Source organism: Convolutriloba macropyga, chromosome 9, assembly GCF_964194025.1.
Source record: "Convolutriloba macropyga chromosome 9, txConMacr16.3, whole genome shotgun sequence".
NCBI lineage: Eukaryota > Metazoa > Xenacoelomorpha > Acoela > Convolutidae > Convolutriloba > Convolutriloba macropyga.
The window spans coordinates 8637789-8652213 of NC_134476.1; the positions used below are offsets into that span (position 1 = coordinate 8637789).

The 14425-nt window shown below is 35.8% G+C and overlaps 1 protein-coding gene across 1 annotated transcript in view; it reads right to left on the reverse strand.

The window, feature by feature from the left end:
• LOC142346110 (uncharacterized) overlaps nt 1–14425 on the reverse strand; it is a 134305-nt gene that overhangs the window by 37181 nt on the left and 82699 nt on the right. Inside the window, exon 4 of the mRNA XM_075398613.1 lies at nt 4430–4516. Coding sequence (XP_075254728.1) covers nt 4430–4516 — 87 coding nt within the window. The remainder of the gene's footprint in view (nt 1–4429; nt 4517–14425) is intronic.

Consider the following 14425-nt stretch of genomic DNA (forward strand, 5'->3'; position numbering starts at 1 on the left):
AAAATCAACTAGCGCGCAAATATCTTCTAAACAAAAACTCCAACATTGTTTGAGGGCAGTTAAAACGCACAAGAAAATCAACTAGCGCGCAAATATCTTCTAAACAAAAACTCCAACATTGTTTGAGGGCAGTTAAAACGCACAAAAAATCAACTAGCGCGCAAATATCTTCTAAACAAAAACTCCAACATTGTTTGAGGGCAGTTAAAACGCACAAAAAAATCAACTAGCGCGCAAATATCTTCTACACAAAAACTCCAACATTGTTTGAGGGCAGTCAAAACGCACAAAAAATCAACTAGCGCGCAAATATCTTCTAAACAAAAACTCCCAACATTGTTTGAGGGCAGTTAAAACGCACAAAAAATCAACTAGCGCGCAAATATCTTCTAAACAAAAACTCTAACATTGTTTGAGGGCAGTTAAAACGCACAAAAAATCAACTAGCGCGCGTATATCTTCTAAACAAAAACTCCAACATTGTTTGAGGGCAGTTAAAACGCAAAAAAAATCAACTAGCGCGCAAATATGTTCTAAACAAAAACTCCAACATTGTTTGAGGGCAGTTAAAACGAACAAAAAATCAACTAGCGCGCAAATATCTTCTAAACAAAAACTCCAACATTGTTTGAGGGCAGTTAAAACGCACAAAAAATCAACTAGCGCGCAAATATCTTCTAAACAAAAACTCCAACATTGTTTGAGGGCAGTTAAAACGCACTAAAAATCAACTAGCGCGCAAATATCTTCTAAACAAAAACTCCAGCATTGTTTGAGGGCAGTTAAAACGCACAAAAAAATCAACTAGCGCGCAAATATCTTCTAAACAAAAACTCCAACATTCTTTGAGGGCAGTTAAAACGCACAAAAAATCAACTAGCGCGCAAATATCTTCTAAACAAAAACTCCAACATTGTTTGAGGGCAGTTAAAACGCACAAAAAATCAACTAGCGCGCAAATATCTTCTAAACAAAAACTCCAACATTGTTTGAGGGCAGTTAAAACGCACAAAAAATCAACTAGCGCGCAAATATCTTCTAAACAAAAACTCCAACATTGTTTGAGGGCAGTTAAAACGCATAAAAAAATCAACTAGCGCGCAAATATATTCTAAACAAAAACTCCAACATTGTTTGAGGGCAGTTAAAACGCACAAAAAAATCAACTAGCGCGCAAATATCTTCTCTTCTAAACAAAAACTCCAACATTGTTTGAGGGCAGTTAAAACGCACAAGAAAATCAACTAGCGCGCAAATATCTTCTAAAAAAAACTCCAACATTGTTTGAGGGCAGTTAAAACGCACAAAAAATCAACTAGCGCGCAAATATCTTCTGAACAAAAACTCGAACATTGTTTGAGGGCAGTTAAAACGCACAAAAAAATCAACTAGCGCGCAAATATCTCCTAAACAAAAACTCCAACATTGTTTGAGGGCAGTTAAAACGCACATAAAAACAACTAGCGCGCAAATATCTTGTAAACAAAAACTCCTACATTGTTTGAGGGCAGTTAAAACGCACAAAAAATCAACTAGCGCGCAAATATCTTCTAAACAAAAACTCCAACATTGGTTGAGGGCAGTTAAAACGCACAAAAAATCAACTAGAGCGCAAATATCTTCTAAACAAAAACTCCAACATTGTTTGAGGGCAGTTAAAACGCACAAAAAATCAATTAGCGCGCAAATATCTTCTAAACAAAAACTCCAACATTGTTTGAGGGCAGTTAAAACGCACAAAAAATCAACTAGCGCGCAAATATCTTCTAAACAAAAACTCCAACATTGTTTGAGGGCAGTTAAAACGCACAAAAAAATCAACTAGCGCGCAAATATCTTCTCTTCTAAACAAAAACTCCAACATTGTTTGAGGGCAGTTAAAACGCACAAGAAAATCAACTAGCGCGCAAATATCTTCTAAAAAAACTCCAACATTGTTTGAGGGCAGTTAAAACGCACAAAAAATCAACTAGCGCGCAAATATCTTCTAAACAAAAACTCCAACATTGTTTGAGGGCAGTTAAAACGCACAAAAAAATCAACTAGCGCGCAAATATCTCCTAAACAAAAACTCCAACATTGTTTGAGGGCAGTTAAAACGCACAAAAAATCAACTAGCGCGCAAATATCTTCTAAACAAAAACTCCTACATTGTTTGAGGGCAGTTAAAACGCACAAAAAATCAACTAGCGCGCAAATATCTTCTAAACAAAAACTCCAACATTGGTTGAGGGCAGTTAAAACGCACAAAAAATCAACTAGAGCGCAAATATCTTCTAAACAAAAACTCCAACATTGTTTGAGGGCAGTTAAAACGCACAAAAAATCAATTAGCGCGCAAATATCTTCTAAACAAAAACTCCAACATTGTTTGAGGGCAGTTAAAACGCACAAAAAATCAACTAGCGCGCAAATATCTTCTAAACAAAAACTCCAACATTGTTTGAGGGCAATTAAAACGCACAAAAAAATCAACTAGCGCGCAAATATCTTCTAAACAAAAACTCCAACATTATTTGAGGGCAGTTAAAACGCACAAAAAATCAACTAGCGCGCAAATATCTTCTAAACAAAAACTCCAACATTGTTTGAGGGCAGTTAAAACGCACAAAAAATCAACTAGCGCGCAAATATTTTCTAAACAAAAACTCCAACATTGTTTGAGGGCAGTTAAAACGCACAAAAAATCAACTAGCGCGCAAATATCTTCTAAACAAAAACTCCAACATTGTTTGAGGGCAATTAAAACGCACAAAAAATCAACTAGCGCGCAAATATCTTCTAAACAAAAACTCCAACATTGGTTGAGGGCAGTTAAAACGCACAAAAAATCAACTAGAGCGCAAATATCTTCTAAACAAAAACTCCAACATTGTTTGAGGGCAGTTAAAACGCACAAAAAATCAATTAGCGCGCAAATATCTTCTAAACAAAAACTCCAACATTGTTTGAGGGCAGTTAAAACGCACAAAAAATCAACTAGCGCGCAAATATCTTCTAAACAAAAACTCCAACATTGTTTGAGGGCAATTAAAACGCACAAAAAAATCAACTAGCGCGCAAATATCTTCTAAACAAAAACTCCAACATTGTTTGAGGGCAGTTAAAACGCACAAAAAATCAACTAGCGCGCAAATATCTTCTAAACAAAAACTCCAACATTGTTTGAGGGCAGTTAAAACGCACAAAAAATCAACTAGCGCGCAAATATTTTCTAAACAAAAACTCCAACATTGTTTGAGGGCAGTTAAAACGCACAAAAAATCAACTAGCGCGCAAATATCTTCTAAACAAAAACTCCAACATTGTTTGAGGGCAATTAAAACGCACAAAAAATCAACTAGCGCGCAAATATCTTCTAAACAAAAACTCCAACATTGTTTGAGGGCAGTTGAAACGCACAAAAAATCAACTAGCGCGCAAATATCTTCTAAACAAAAACTCCAACATTGTTTGAGGGCAGTTAAAACGCACAAAAAATCAACTGGCGCGCAAATATTTTCTAAACAAAAACTCCGACATTGTTTGAGGGCAGTTAAAACGCACAAAAAATCAATTAGCGCTCAAATATCTTCTAAACAAAAACTCCAACATTGTTTGAGGGCAGTTAAAACGCACAAAAAATCAACTAGCGCGCAAATATCTTCTAAACAAAAACTCCAACATTGTTTGAGGGCAGTTAAAACGCACAAAAAATCAACTAGCGCGCAAATTTCTTCTAAACAAAAACTCCAACATTGTTTGAGGGCAGTTAAAACGCACAAAAAATCAGCTAGCGCGCAAATATCTTCTAAACAAAAACTCAAGTCCAACCCAATTTTTCTTTGAATAGATACCAACAATATAACAGATAGAATGTAGCATTTTTGCCAATGGGTTCAATGATAAATACCAGGTCTCTTAATAATTGACAACTTTAGTTTCTTCTTATCTGTTTTTAGACTATGCCGATCTTTCTCACCAGCGCATTTCTTGTTCTCTTAGAATTTTTGGAGTTACGGGCTTGCAGTCAATGTATCATAACTAGAGGACTGCTGATAAGGAGTGGTAGCGGAAAAGATCCGACTGTTGGATAGTAAGAGTGGATAACTTTGGCTTAATAAGATACCACTTGACTAGACAAATCTTACAGAACAGTAGTTCTAAAAGTCTAATTTGTAAAACTATTAAATTTTGTCTTTATCTTCCATTTTGGTAACCCTTAAGTAGTATTTATTTATCTTTTTTTCAAATAAGATAGCACTTGACTAGACAAAATTGTATTGTGGCAATCTTACAGAACAGTGGTTCTAAAGATCTAATTTGTAACATTAAACATCATAACTATTAAACATTGTCTTTATCTCCTTCCACCAGACAATGGCGAGCTTAAATAATTGGCGAGCGTAATATTTTACTTGAGGTAATAATCACATAATGAGCAACTTACAGAAGATGAAGACCTGACCATGCAGTACAGACGCGCAAACATCACATCATCTAGAGACAATTTGTGCTTGGTTGTCATTTCTTTGCGCTGAAAACATAAAAATAGTTACAAGTTTTTTAGCAAAAAATATTTCAGCTCAACTTTCCAACATTATTGAAGTTATTACATATATCATTGTGTAAGATTTGTCTGATCCGTAATCCAACTTAAAAGTTATTATTCTCGAAGCTTTTTAGCTCAACAATAATTTAACATTTATTCTGAGGCAACGTTTGAAACTGTTTCCAGCGAACGGAAAATAATCGTCTATAATCAACATCTCCGTGTTTTTACGACCCCACATAAAAAATGTTTGTTATATCCCTCGTTACCAGGAAACAAATATACGGCTGAAAAGATTTTTGAGCATCTAAAACTCAATTTGTTAATAAATCGCAAATATATGGCATCGCAGTGCTCTGGAACAGCTGGCAGATTGTCAGCACGAACCCCGATAGCTTGATAGATTCGCAGTCTCAAAAAGATGTAAACGTAAAAAAAGACAAATAAGTTCTTTCCATTAGATGCCGATTTTGATTAATAATCAGTATCAATAATTGCTGCTTCTATTACTGCTCTCAAATAACAATGAATTAGTGCGACATACACACAGTTAACCTTATCTCCTTGAATTCAAGAAAAGTCAAATTTAGAGTCAGTAGGCCATTTTTGAGATTGCTGTAAGTCAGGTGTGACGAAAAACTTCAGCACGCAAACGAAAAAAAACTGAAAATGACGTGTGTCAAATACCATTAGATCCACAAGATTGTAGCAGGTTGGTATTGCTAATTATATTCGTAGATATATTGCATGCGTAGATGTTCAACAGTTTTTAAGAGTTTAGGATGTCTGTGGATGGCTGTGTGTGCGGATGTAGTGGATCCGATTCTTTTCAGCGCAGTATCAAGAATTTTGGTAAGCATCTTTTAGTTCAATAATTATGATAGTTTATAACTTAACTGAACTTAACAAATACAATTCTCTGTTCTGAATTTAAACAAAGAAATTAGGTGGGGCTTGCTTCTAATAAAACATCGAATGTTCTGAGTAAATAACATGCTTCAAAATGTTTTATATCATCGAATTTTCGACAACGTCACACTCCCCTCCTTTCTATCACTTCCGGGCTCCAAAAAATGTGAAGTCCATTAGTCATCGACGTTGAAAATTTGGATACATCGCTGTTGTGAAAAACATTTGGATATAAAAGATGCAGGTTGAAAATTTGCCACAATATGATCGTTCCAGTCCAATAATACATGTCGTAGAAAAATAGGAAATAGACAGTGCCATGTTGATAGTCGGATAAGTTGACAAGATGTCATCGGAAATCGAATATTGGGCGCCAGTTCGAGAATCGGGTTCAAGACGAGATACATTTATATTTCACAATTTCACTGCTCCGATTATACAGTTGAGTTAGCTGGATCGGTGATGTCATTTGAAGAAACATGTACATCAGTTGTATTTTTGGTCAAGTTTAATGAGTATTTTGATTGAGACCTACTGGGCGTCTCTTTTCCCATGAGGTGAAGCACTTCTTTGAATGGTATCAATTGTTTGCCCGTTTGAATGTAAATAGCTAACTGCTTTTCGACATCTTTACATAATTCGATTTTTTGATCGATCTCGTAAGAGTTATCACAATTAAGGATAGTTATGATATAACAGGGCTTCATATCACAATGTGGTGATCGAAAAAATGAAAGTATAACACGAACGATTTTAAACTTGTGATAAGCCCACATGAATAACCGGTGAAGAAATAGATTAACTATGAAAACAACAATTGACAATGTTAATGACATCTTCAATGGGACATATTCCTTCAGAGTAGATTTGAATGTGGCGTTGAGACTGTTCATTTCCATTGTTAGTGGCATTGCTATTTTCACTAGGTCTTCCATCTGACTTAGTTCAATAAATCGGCTCCGGCTACCGTTCGTGACTCAAAATAAGGCAAGCTGTCCAATGCGGGCACGACATCCATCGAATGTGCCAGTGGATCGGGTAGTTTCACGTCTACAAATTTGGGTGTTATTTTGTCACAAACTTCCAAATCGGAACGTAATTCGATATTATCACCAACTTTAACCTGATAACCGCGCTCTACCGTTAGGAGACAAATTTTGCATCCGTCTGTGGTAGATCCGAGGCTATTAAGGTTTTGTTCCAAACTATGTGCGTATACTGAACGCATCTGTGGCTGATATCAACATCCAAATTCCGTAGCCCGAGTTTTCTGCCTGGACATTTGTTGGAAGATAGAACACTTCCGTGTCACATGTCTCAGCTGCCTTCGAGTATGGATTCCAAAAACAAATTTGCAAGCCGCGAAAATTGATTTGACTGAGACGGGAACAGCTCATGACATATCTTGTACTTCGAGGAACCAATGCAACGATCGAATTGTTGTTGGGATAAAGTTACTGTTTCATCTTGATCCTCGGACACGGCAAGATATGGGTTCTCAGTCACCCATCTAACTGCCATCCTGGGTTCTGATTGTGGCATAGGGACCACCTTTGCTCTGTACGTAGAGTACGCTGTAGTTCGGGATGCCAACGGAATCGCAAGGGTCAATATCAAACCTTTTTCGACTGTTACGGCATCTCGAAGGAGTTTTGCTTCATAATAAGAAAGCAAATCGGTGTTGTAGGGGATTGCCAATGATAATCTACTGCCAGACAAAGTCAAATCCTCTCCAACAGATTTTAAAATGGCTTTAGAGATTCTTGGGAACCAACGAGATTGGCAATATTTTTTGCATAAGGATTGGAATTGCGGTCAAAACATTGATCCGATACGTGTAGACTGAAGCTCTATAACTTTTAACGTCGGAATATAGCCGAGAAAAAAGGCTTGCCATCGTGTCAAAATTGAAATTCAGCTGTTGGTTTGAAAACAGCATTTGGTTGCAGTCTCTGAGGATATTGAAGTTAATTTTAATAACGTTCAATAAACTGTTCTTGTATCACTTGCCAATTCATGTTTTGGATTTCTGTCATCTGAGTCATGGCTTCTTCAATTTTCTTGAGTTTGTTGCTAACAAGGAAGAACTTTTCATCGGTATTAGTTCTTAATTGGCTGATGTAACTTGTGAGAACTGAAGTGATTGTACGCAAATGTTCTATATTAGCTGCATTTGTTCCAGACTTGTCTTGGCAAGTACCAAATATTCCTGTCAAACCACATTCTGCCGATCCTCCTGCGATAAGGCCTGAACCAAATAAACCAAGTCCTGCTGCTGCCAAAGCTCCAATATGTGCTCCTCTAGTTTTACGTGAGAGTGTCCTCAGTAGGCGTTGATTTCATCTCTTTACGTTTGGATTTTCACCAAGAAACGTCGATGTTTCACTTCTTAGCAGTTCAATATCAGCTTTCGACTGATTGACTTCATGATAAATCTTTTTGAACATCCAATCAACGTTAAAATATGAGTCATTCGTACGAAAAGGTGATGAGAAATCGAGAGGACAGTGAACTGATGGCAATTTCCACATGTTATTCAATTCAGCAAGCATGTCTTTAATTTCCATTTTAAAGCTGAAGTTGTATAATGGAAATGGAACTAAGAATTGGACTGGAATGAATTTCTCCGCGATGATGATTTTTGAGTCTTCGGTAAATAAAATGCCTTTTTTCAAAACATCGTCATTAATGTCGTAGTCGGTTGAACTATAAACTGTGGTTAGGGCTAAAAGGGTTTGGGAAATAGCAAGCCTCATCTAAACATAAGTTAAGTTTAAATCTTACATGTTGGACTAATCATGTTTTGTTGTGTTTCAGATTCAAGTTTTCTACTCCTTGTTTTTAACATGTCGAGTAGCTTCAGGTAAAACAAAATATAAGATCAAATGGTGAGTAAAACTGTGTTATTTCAGTTTGTGATCATGAAACTTGTTACTGTTTGCCCCTGCTTTTGCCTTTGTTTCGTCCTGTGACGAAGTAACTTTTCGGGGCTATATTCTACAATGCTGGGAGAATGGAAGTTATGTGGTGGTGGGCGGGAGCAAGGTCTGGAGCGAGGCTCCTTCTGTGTGCCCCCAGGAGTCTGGAACACTGTCACTGGCAAAAAAATAGCGAAAATGAGAGGAACAAATTAGCAATTTGAGAGAGCGAGAGTTTTTTTTGAGAGTTGATATCAAAAGTCCCATTTGATCAAAAAAAATTCACGCGAAAACAGGTAAGCTACATCAGTAGTAATAGACCCCATGTATTAATATAGGGTATAGTGGTATTTTTCAGATAGGGTCTACCGTATTGAATTGAGATAGGGTATAAATCCAGGGGCGCGAGTAGTGTAGTCTGAGTAGATTAGCTGCATCTTTGGGAGCCGGTCATTATTCTTCACGCGCAGAGAAGGGCAGTAGAATTGTACAGGCAGCGCGCACGGGAACCGTACAGGCAGCGCGCACTGTAATTGTACGCGCAGCAAATTTCAAAATGCAATATTTTTTTTCGTAGAGCCGCCGCAATGTATCAGATTAGGTATAACCGCTGTAACGTATTAGGATTAGGCTTAGCGGGCGCAACGTATTAGGATAAGGTGTAGCCAACGCAACGTTTTAGGATAAGGTACAGCCAACGAAATGCATAAGGATTAGGTACAGCCGCCGCAATGTATTAAGGTATAGCCACCGCAAGGTATTAGGATTAGGTACAACCGCCGCAATTTATTAAGGTTACGAATAGCCGCCGCAGTGTATTGAGATTATGTATAGCCGCAGCAATGTATTGAAATTAGGTAAAGCCGTCGCAATGTATTAAGATTAGGTTTCGCAGCTGTAAGGTATTAAGATTAAGTATAGCCGCAGCAATGTATTAAGATTAGGTTTAGCCGCCGCAAGTTATTAAGATTAGGTATAGCCGCCTCAATGTATTAAGATAAGGTATAGCCGCCGCAAGGTATTAGGATTGGGTATAGCCGCCGCAATGTATTAGGATTACGAATAGCCGCCGCAATGCATTAAGATTAGGTATAACCGCCGTAAGGTATTAGGATTAGGTATAGCCGCTGCAATGTACTAAGATTAGGTATAACCGCTGTAACGTATTAGGATTAGGCTTAGCGGCCGCAACGTATTAGGATAAGGTGTAGCCAACGCAACGTTTTAGGATAAGGTACAGCCAACGAAATGCATAAGGATTAGGTACAGCCGCCGCAATGTATTAAGATAAGGTATAGCCACCGCAAGGTATTAGGATTAGGTACTACCGCCGCAATTTATTAAGGTTACGATTAGCCGCCGCAGTGTATTAAGATTATGTATAGCCGCCGCAATGTATTAAGATTAGGTTTAGCCGCCGCAAGTTATTAAGATTAGGTATAGCCGCCTCAATGTATTAAGATAAGGTATAGCCGCCGCAAGGTATTAGGATTGGGTATAGCCGCCGCAATGTATTAAGATTACGTATAGCCGCCACAATGTATTAAGATTATGTACAGCCGCAACAATGTATTAGGACTAGATAAAGCCGTCACAATGTATTAAGATTAGGTTTAGCCGCCGTAAGGTATTAAGATTAAGAATAGCCGCCGCAATGTATTAAGATTGCGAAAAGCCTTCGCAATGTTTTATTATGTATAGCCGGAGCAATGTATTAAGATTAGGTAAAGCCATCGCAATGTATTAAGATTAGGTTTAGCTCCGTAAGGTAATAAGATTAGGTATAACCGCCGCAATGTAATAAGATTAGGTATAGCACACAATAAAGAGCAAGAGCCAAACTATCTCTTGCCTTAAAACTACATCTAAAATGTTTAAAAAAGAAAAGAATTAAAAAGTAGAAAACAACAGACACAGTATAAAACTAGCACATTCAAATACAATATTAATCAAACATTTACATGACAATAGTACAAAAAGTTGATAAGAGTACCAAACTACATTTAGTCGAGTGTTAAATTATGAAAAAGGTCAAAATCAAAAACAAAAGCATCTTTCTTCCTTTACGTAGGAAGTTTTCCCAACAAATCATCTTCCAATGCGCCTTCTCTGATTTAAAAAGAAGTAAAATGAAAATAGTTAATCACAACACGATCACAAATACAATTGAAAATTACAAATATCATACTTTATAGAAAAAAACCAAGAGTACAACTTCCGTAAGCATAAGCTTTTTTCTCTGCACAGTGAAACGTTTTTTTTTGTGTAGATACAGAAAATTGCTAAAATCCCAGTCAGTATCCGATTTGTTGAGAAGTGAAACTTTTGGACAAATAAGGCCCAAAAGAGAATCTAGATTCTCCACGTCTTTACACAAGCAATTTGAGAGATTACACTTCTCTAACCCCCTTTGCAAAGTATTTTGTTGTAGGTGAACAATGTAGGTTAATGATTGATGACAACTCAGTATATTCGACTTGTCCATTGTTCCTATTTATCTCAAGTAAATTTTTAGCGTTTCACTTGAAACGTAGGTTTGTAGTCTTTGGGGGGGGGGGTAGGAAACTGTATCCCAAAGCAATTCCGTCTCTGAAAACACACAACTCCTTAACAGTCTTCCCCTCCAAACACTCAATGTCAAACACAACAAGAGACATTTTTTTTCCAGGTTAGAATAATGAAAATATGATTAGCATTCTAGCATTTTGAAAATTTGATGGTAAAATTTAATAAAAGTACAAAAGATTAGCCAGTTAAATGTCCCACGAAACATGAGCTGGCAAAATTAGGTAACATGTAACAGTATCCTGGACCCTGGTTTGTAGTTGCTTTAAAAACTCCAGCAGAATCGTGTAGTATAGCATGTAATCGGAAAACTAGCAGAGAAAACGTCTAAAAAGGAATTTCCATAACCGATCAGTCCTCTATGGCAAAATATTTGGTTATATTTCCTCCAAACTTATATTTTTGTCCCAGTTTTTACAGGCTACTAAGAAACAGTTTTTTTCGTTTTTTCGGTAGACATTAAAAGTAAGCTTCCGTAACAATTGAATATGTTGACAAGAATGACAATATCTATCAACTTTACGTTCCTTCGTCCAAGTCAAGGTAAGTTTTATTAAAATTTCCAATATAAAATAAAAGTGAAGGTAGAGGCTCAAGTAAGTTCTCGAAATCTTTTTTTTAATTCAAAACTTGTCAGACAACTTCACTGATATTAGTTCCAACGATGTTGTGAAATGATAAGTTGTTGATTATCTGAACGATATAAAATGGTTGTTCTTCGTCCAAACTTTCTATTTTGAGAAAATTTTTGAAAAACCTTATTTGTTCAATTGAAAATTTGTTCAAAGACTTATCTCTGAGATTCAAAAAAAAAGTTTCTCGAGCAACCAATATTCCAACTCATTCTCAGATCAAAGATTTTTAAAAGACAATTTTATTGTAGGGAAGATAAAGACATTATAAAATCAGACAACAATTAACATTGAAATGTACATTGTTCAATGTTAGAAAAGTCATTCACATTTTGAACTAGTTCCTTGAACTAGTTCAAAGTTTAGCTGGCATAAAATAATTGCTTAAACTCATTGTTTTCTTTACGACAATAGAGTTGAGCCTGCACATAAATTGAAGCTGGATTCTCCCGAACTTATTGAATAAAGTCACATGTATTCGTCAATTTCGTCCTATGCTGACCTCCCTGATTTTGTCACATCGTTGCAGCACATCTGCATACTTGGCTTCTTGTTCAGTTGAGCTGGGTGCTCACTAAGTTCCAACTCCCCATTCAAGATATTGTTCTTGAGAAAACAAAACTTTTTGAATTCCTAATCTCCAATTCGAAGTTGTTGGTACTTTTCAAAGGTCCCAAAATTGTCTTTTTCGAAGAATTGGATAGTTGGCTTAGAGTAACTTGTCTATTTTTAAAAATCTGGGAACCTCCCAAATCGTTGGTTGGGAAACTAAGTCTACATAAAAGGGAATCGAATTAGTTCGAATTTTAGATTAAGAATCGGTAAACATAGAAGGAGCACTCAATAAAACGGAGAGACTTTAGAGAGACATTTTATTATTTTTATCTGGCAGAGAAAAATATTGTATTTTTACTCCCTCTATTGTTTATAATCACCTTTTCTGGTAATGATGTCATTAGCTTTCTTTCAATTCCAAATTTGGAAAATTTGATTACATCATTTTGCAAAATGTCCTTAAAAGGGAACTTAGTCAGACAATTGAAGTTGAGCAAATATTTGAAATAGAGTAGACTATTTATCTTGATCTTTAGCACGTCTGTGTTGCATTAGCGAGAAATAGTTTTTGAAGTATTAAGAAGAAGTAAAACATTGGATTTTTCTGAGCTGCTGTCTCGAATTGTGTCATTTTTCAAAATTTTTGTTGCATTATAACTGAATTATTTTACTTCGTTATACGGCTCTTTAAAAGACTCAATCCAAAATCAGTTTGGTTACAGAATGGAACCAATTAAGTCAAGTTTTACCTGACTTTTCCGTAAAACAAATTGTGAAAAAAGAATTGTTCATTTCCGTATCGGTTAAAGAATATAAATCGTACTTGCTTACTGGTGAATACTCTATTGCGACTCACAATTACACTTTTGACATCAGAAAAATTGTTGTTATCACAAAATTCTCATTTCATCTTCTATTAATCAATTACTCCAAAAAAGGGATAAATTATCTTTTAAATATCAAACAGTGGACTGCTCATACATCTTATATAAGCATCAGTTTTTCGCACACAAAATGGAAGAAGCAGGATTTTTTATTACTCAAATCAAGACAGCGGTACAAAATTACTCGAAAAACAAATCTGTTGAAAAACTAACAAGCGTGTCCAAGAAGAGATTGAGTGCAAAGAAGTTCAAGAGACATCGATTGAGAGCTGAGCGAAGAAATGCATCTACACAAACATTGAGATCATCTTTCTTCGACCTAACTCAGTTGCTTAAGAACTGAAAGTATGAGAGTGAGCTAATAAAAATTGGTTGTTTACTAAGTGGTCATGGAATAGTTGATAACCCCATGTTATGCTTTGAAGTTAGAACGTAAAAGTGTTTGTACTAAAACAATCTTTGTCTAAAAATATCAAACTTTTATCAATTAATTTGTCTTATATATTGCGTTTTAATATTAATGTATATAATGTATATTTTAAAAGTCGAAATTTGAATTCATTCTATTTGTTGAATAACGAATTTTCAAACAATTTTTTTCTTGAAAATCAAAATATGAACCTGAGACTTTTCTTTAAAAATCGAAAATATAATCAATTTGAGCGTACAAAACGAGCAAGTTTCTTCTCAATTTTCTTAGGTTCACGGTATGACTTTCAGAAAAAAAAATTTGTCAAGTTTTGAGTCTGTTCTTGCAGCTTAAAAATTGGATTTGTAACAAAAATTTCTAAAAGTCGTTTTTTCAACATTTTTGTTAAAAATCAAAAATAAATTCGACAATTCCCTTAAAAATCAAAAAGAATTTCTAGCAATTTTCGTAGATGTCGCGAAAAACAGAGTTTCTAATAATAACCAAGCACTTGAACTATATTTTGCAAACTTAACTTTCGGCTTGATCTTTGTTCTGAGAACTTGGAAAATATAGTTGAAATTATAATGTAATTGAAGTGTATAATTAACACAAAACATCTATTAGTTAATCAAGAACTTAATTAAACTTATGAACAAACACAAAATAGTTTACAATGTTGAACAGAAATTCAAAAATAGCGCACATTCAATAATAGTTTCAATAACATTTTCTGGCAAGTTCTGAATTTCACTACCGAAACCTCTTTGTCGCTCAATTCTACTAGGCAGTTGGGTTGCTTGAACGGTGACTGGGATATTCGGTACATCACTCAAAAAGATTTGAGCTGTTATTTCCTCAATCGAAGGAGTTGTCATCGAGGGTGTAGTTGACATGTCAGTAGATCTATAATTCTGCGCTGGACCAAAGTTTTCAAGATCGTTAAATGACGAGGTGGTACTGGTATCAATACTCAACTCAATTTTTTCTCTACTTTGAGCTCTTGAAACTACTTGGAGAAA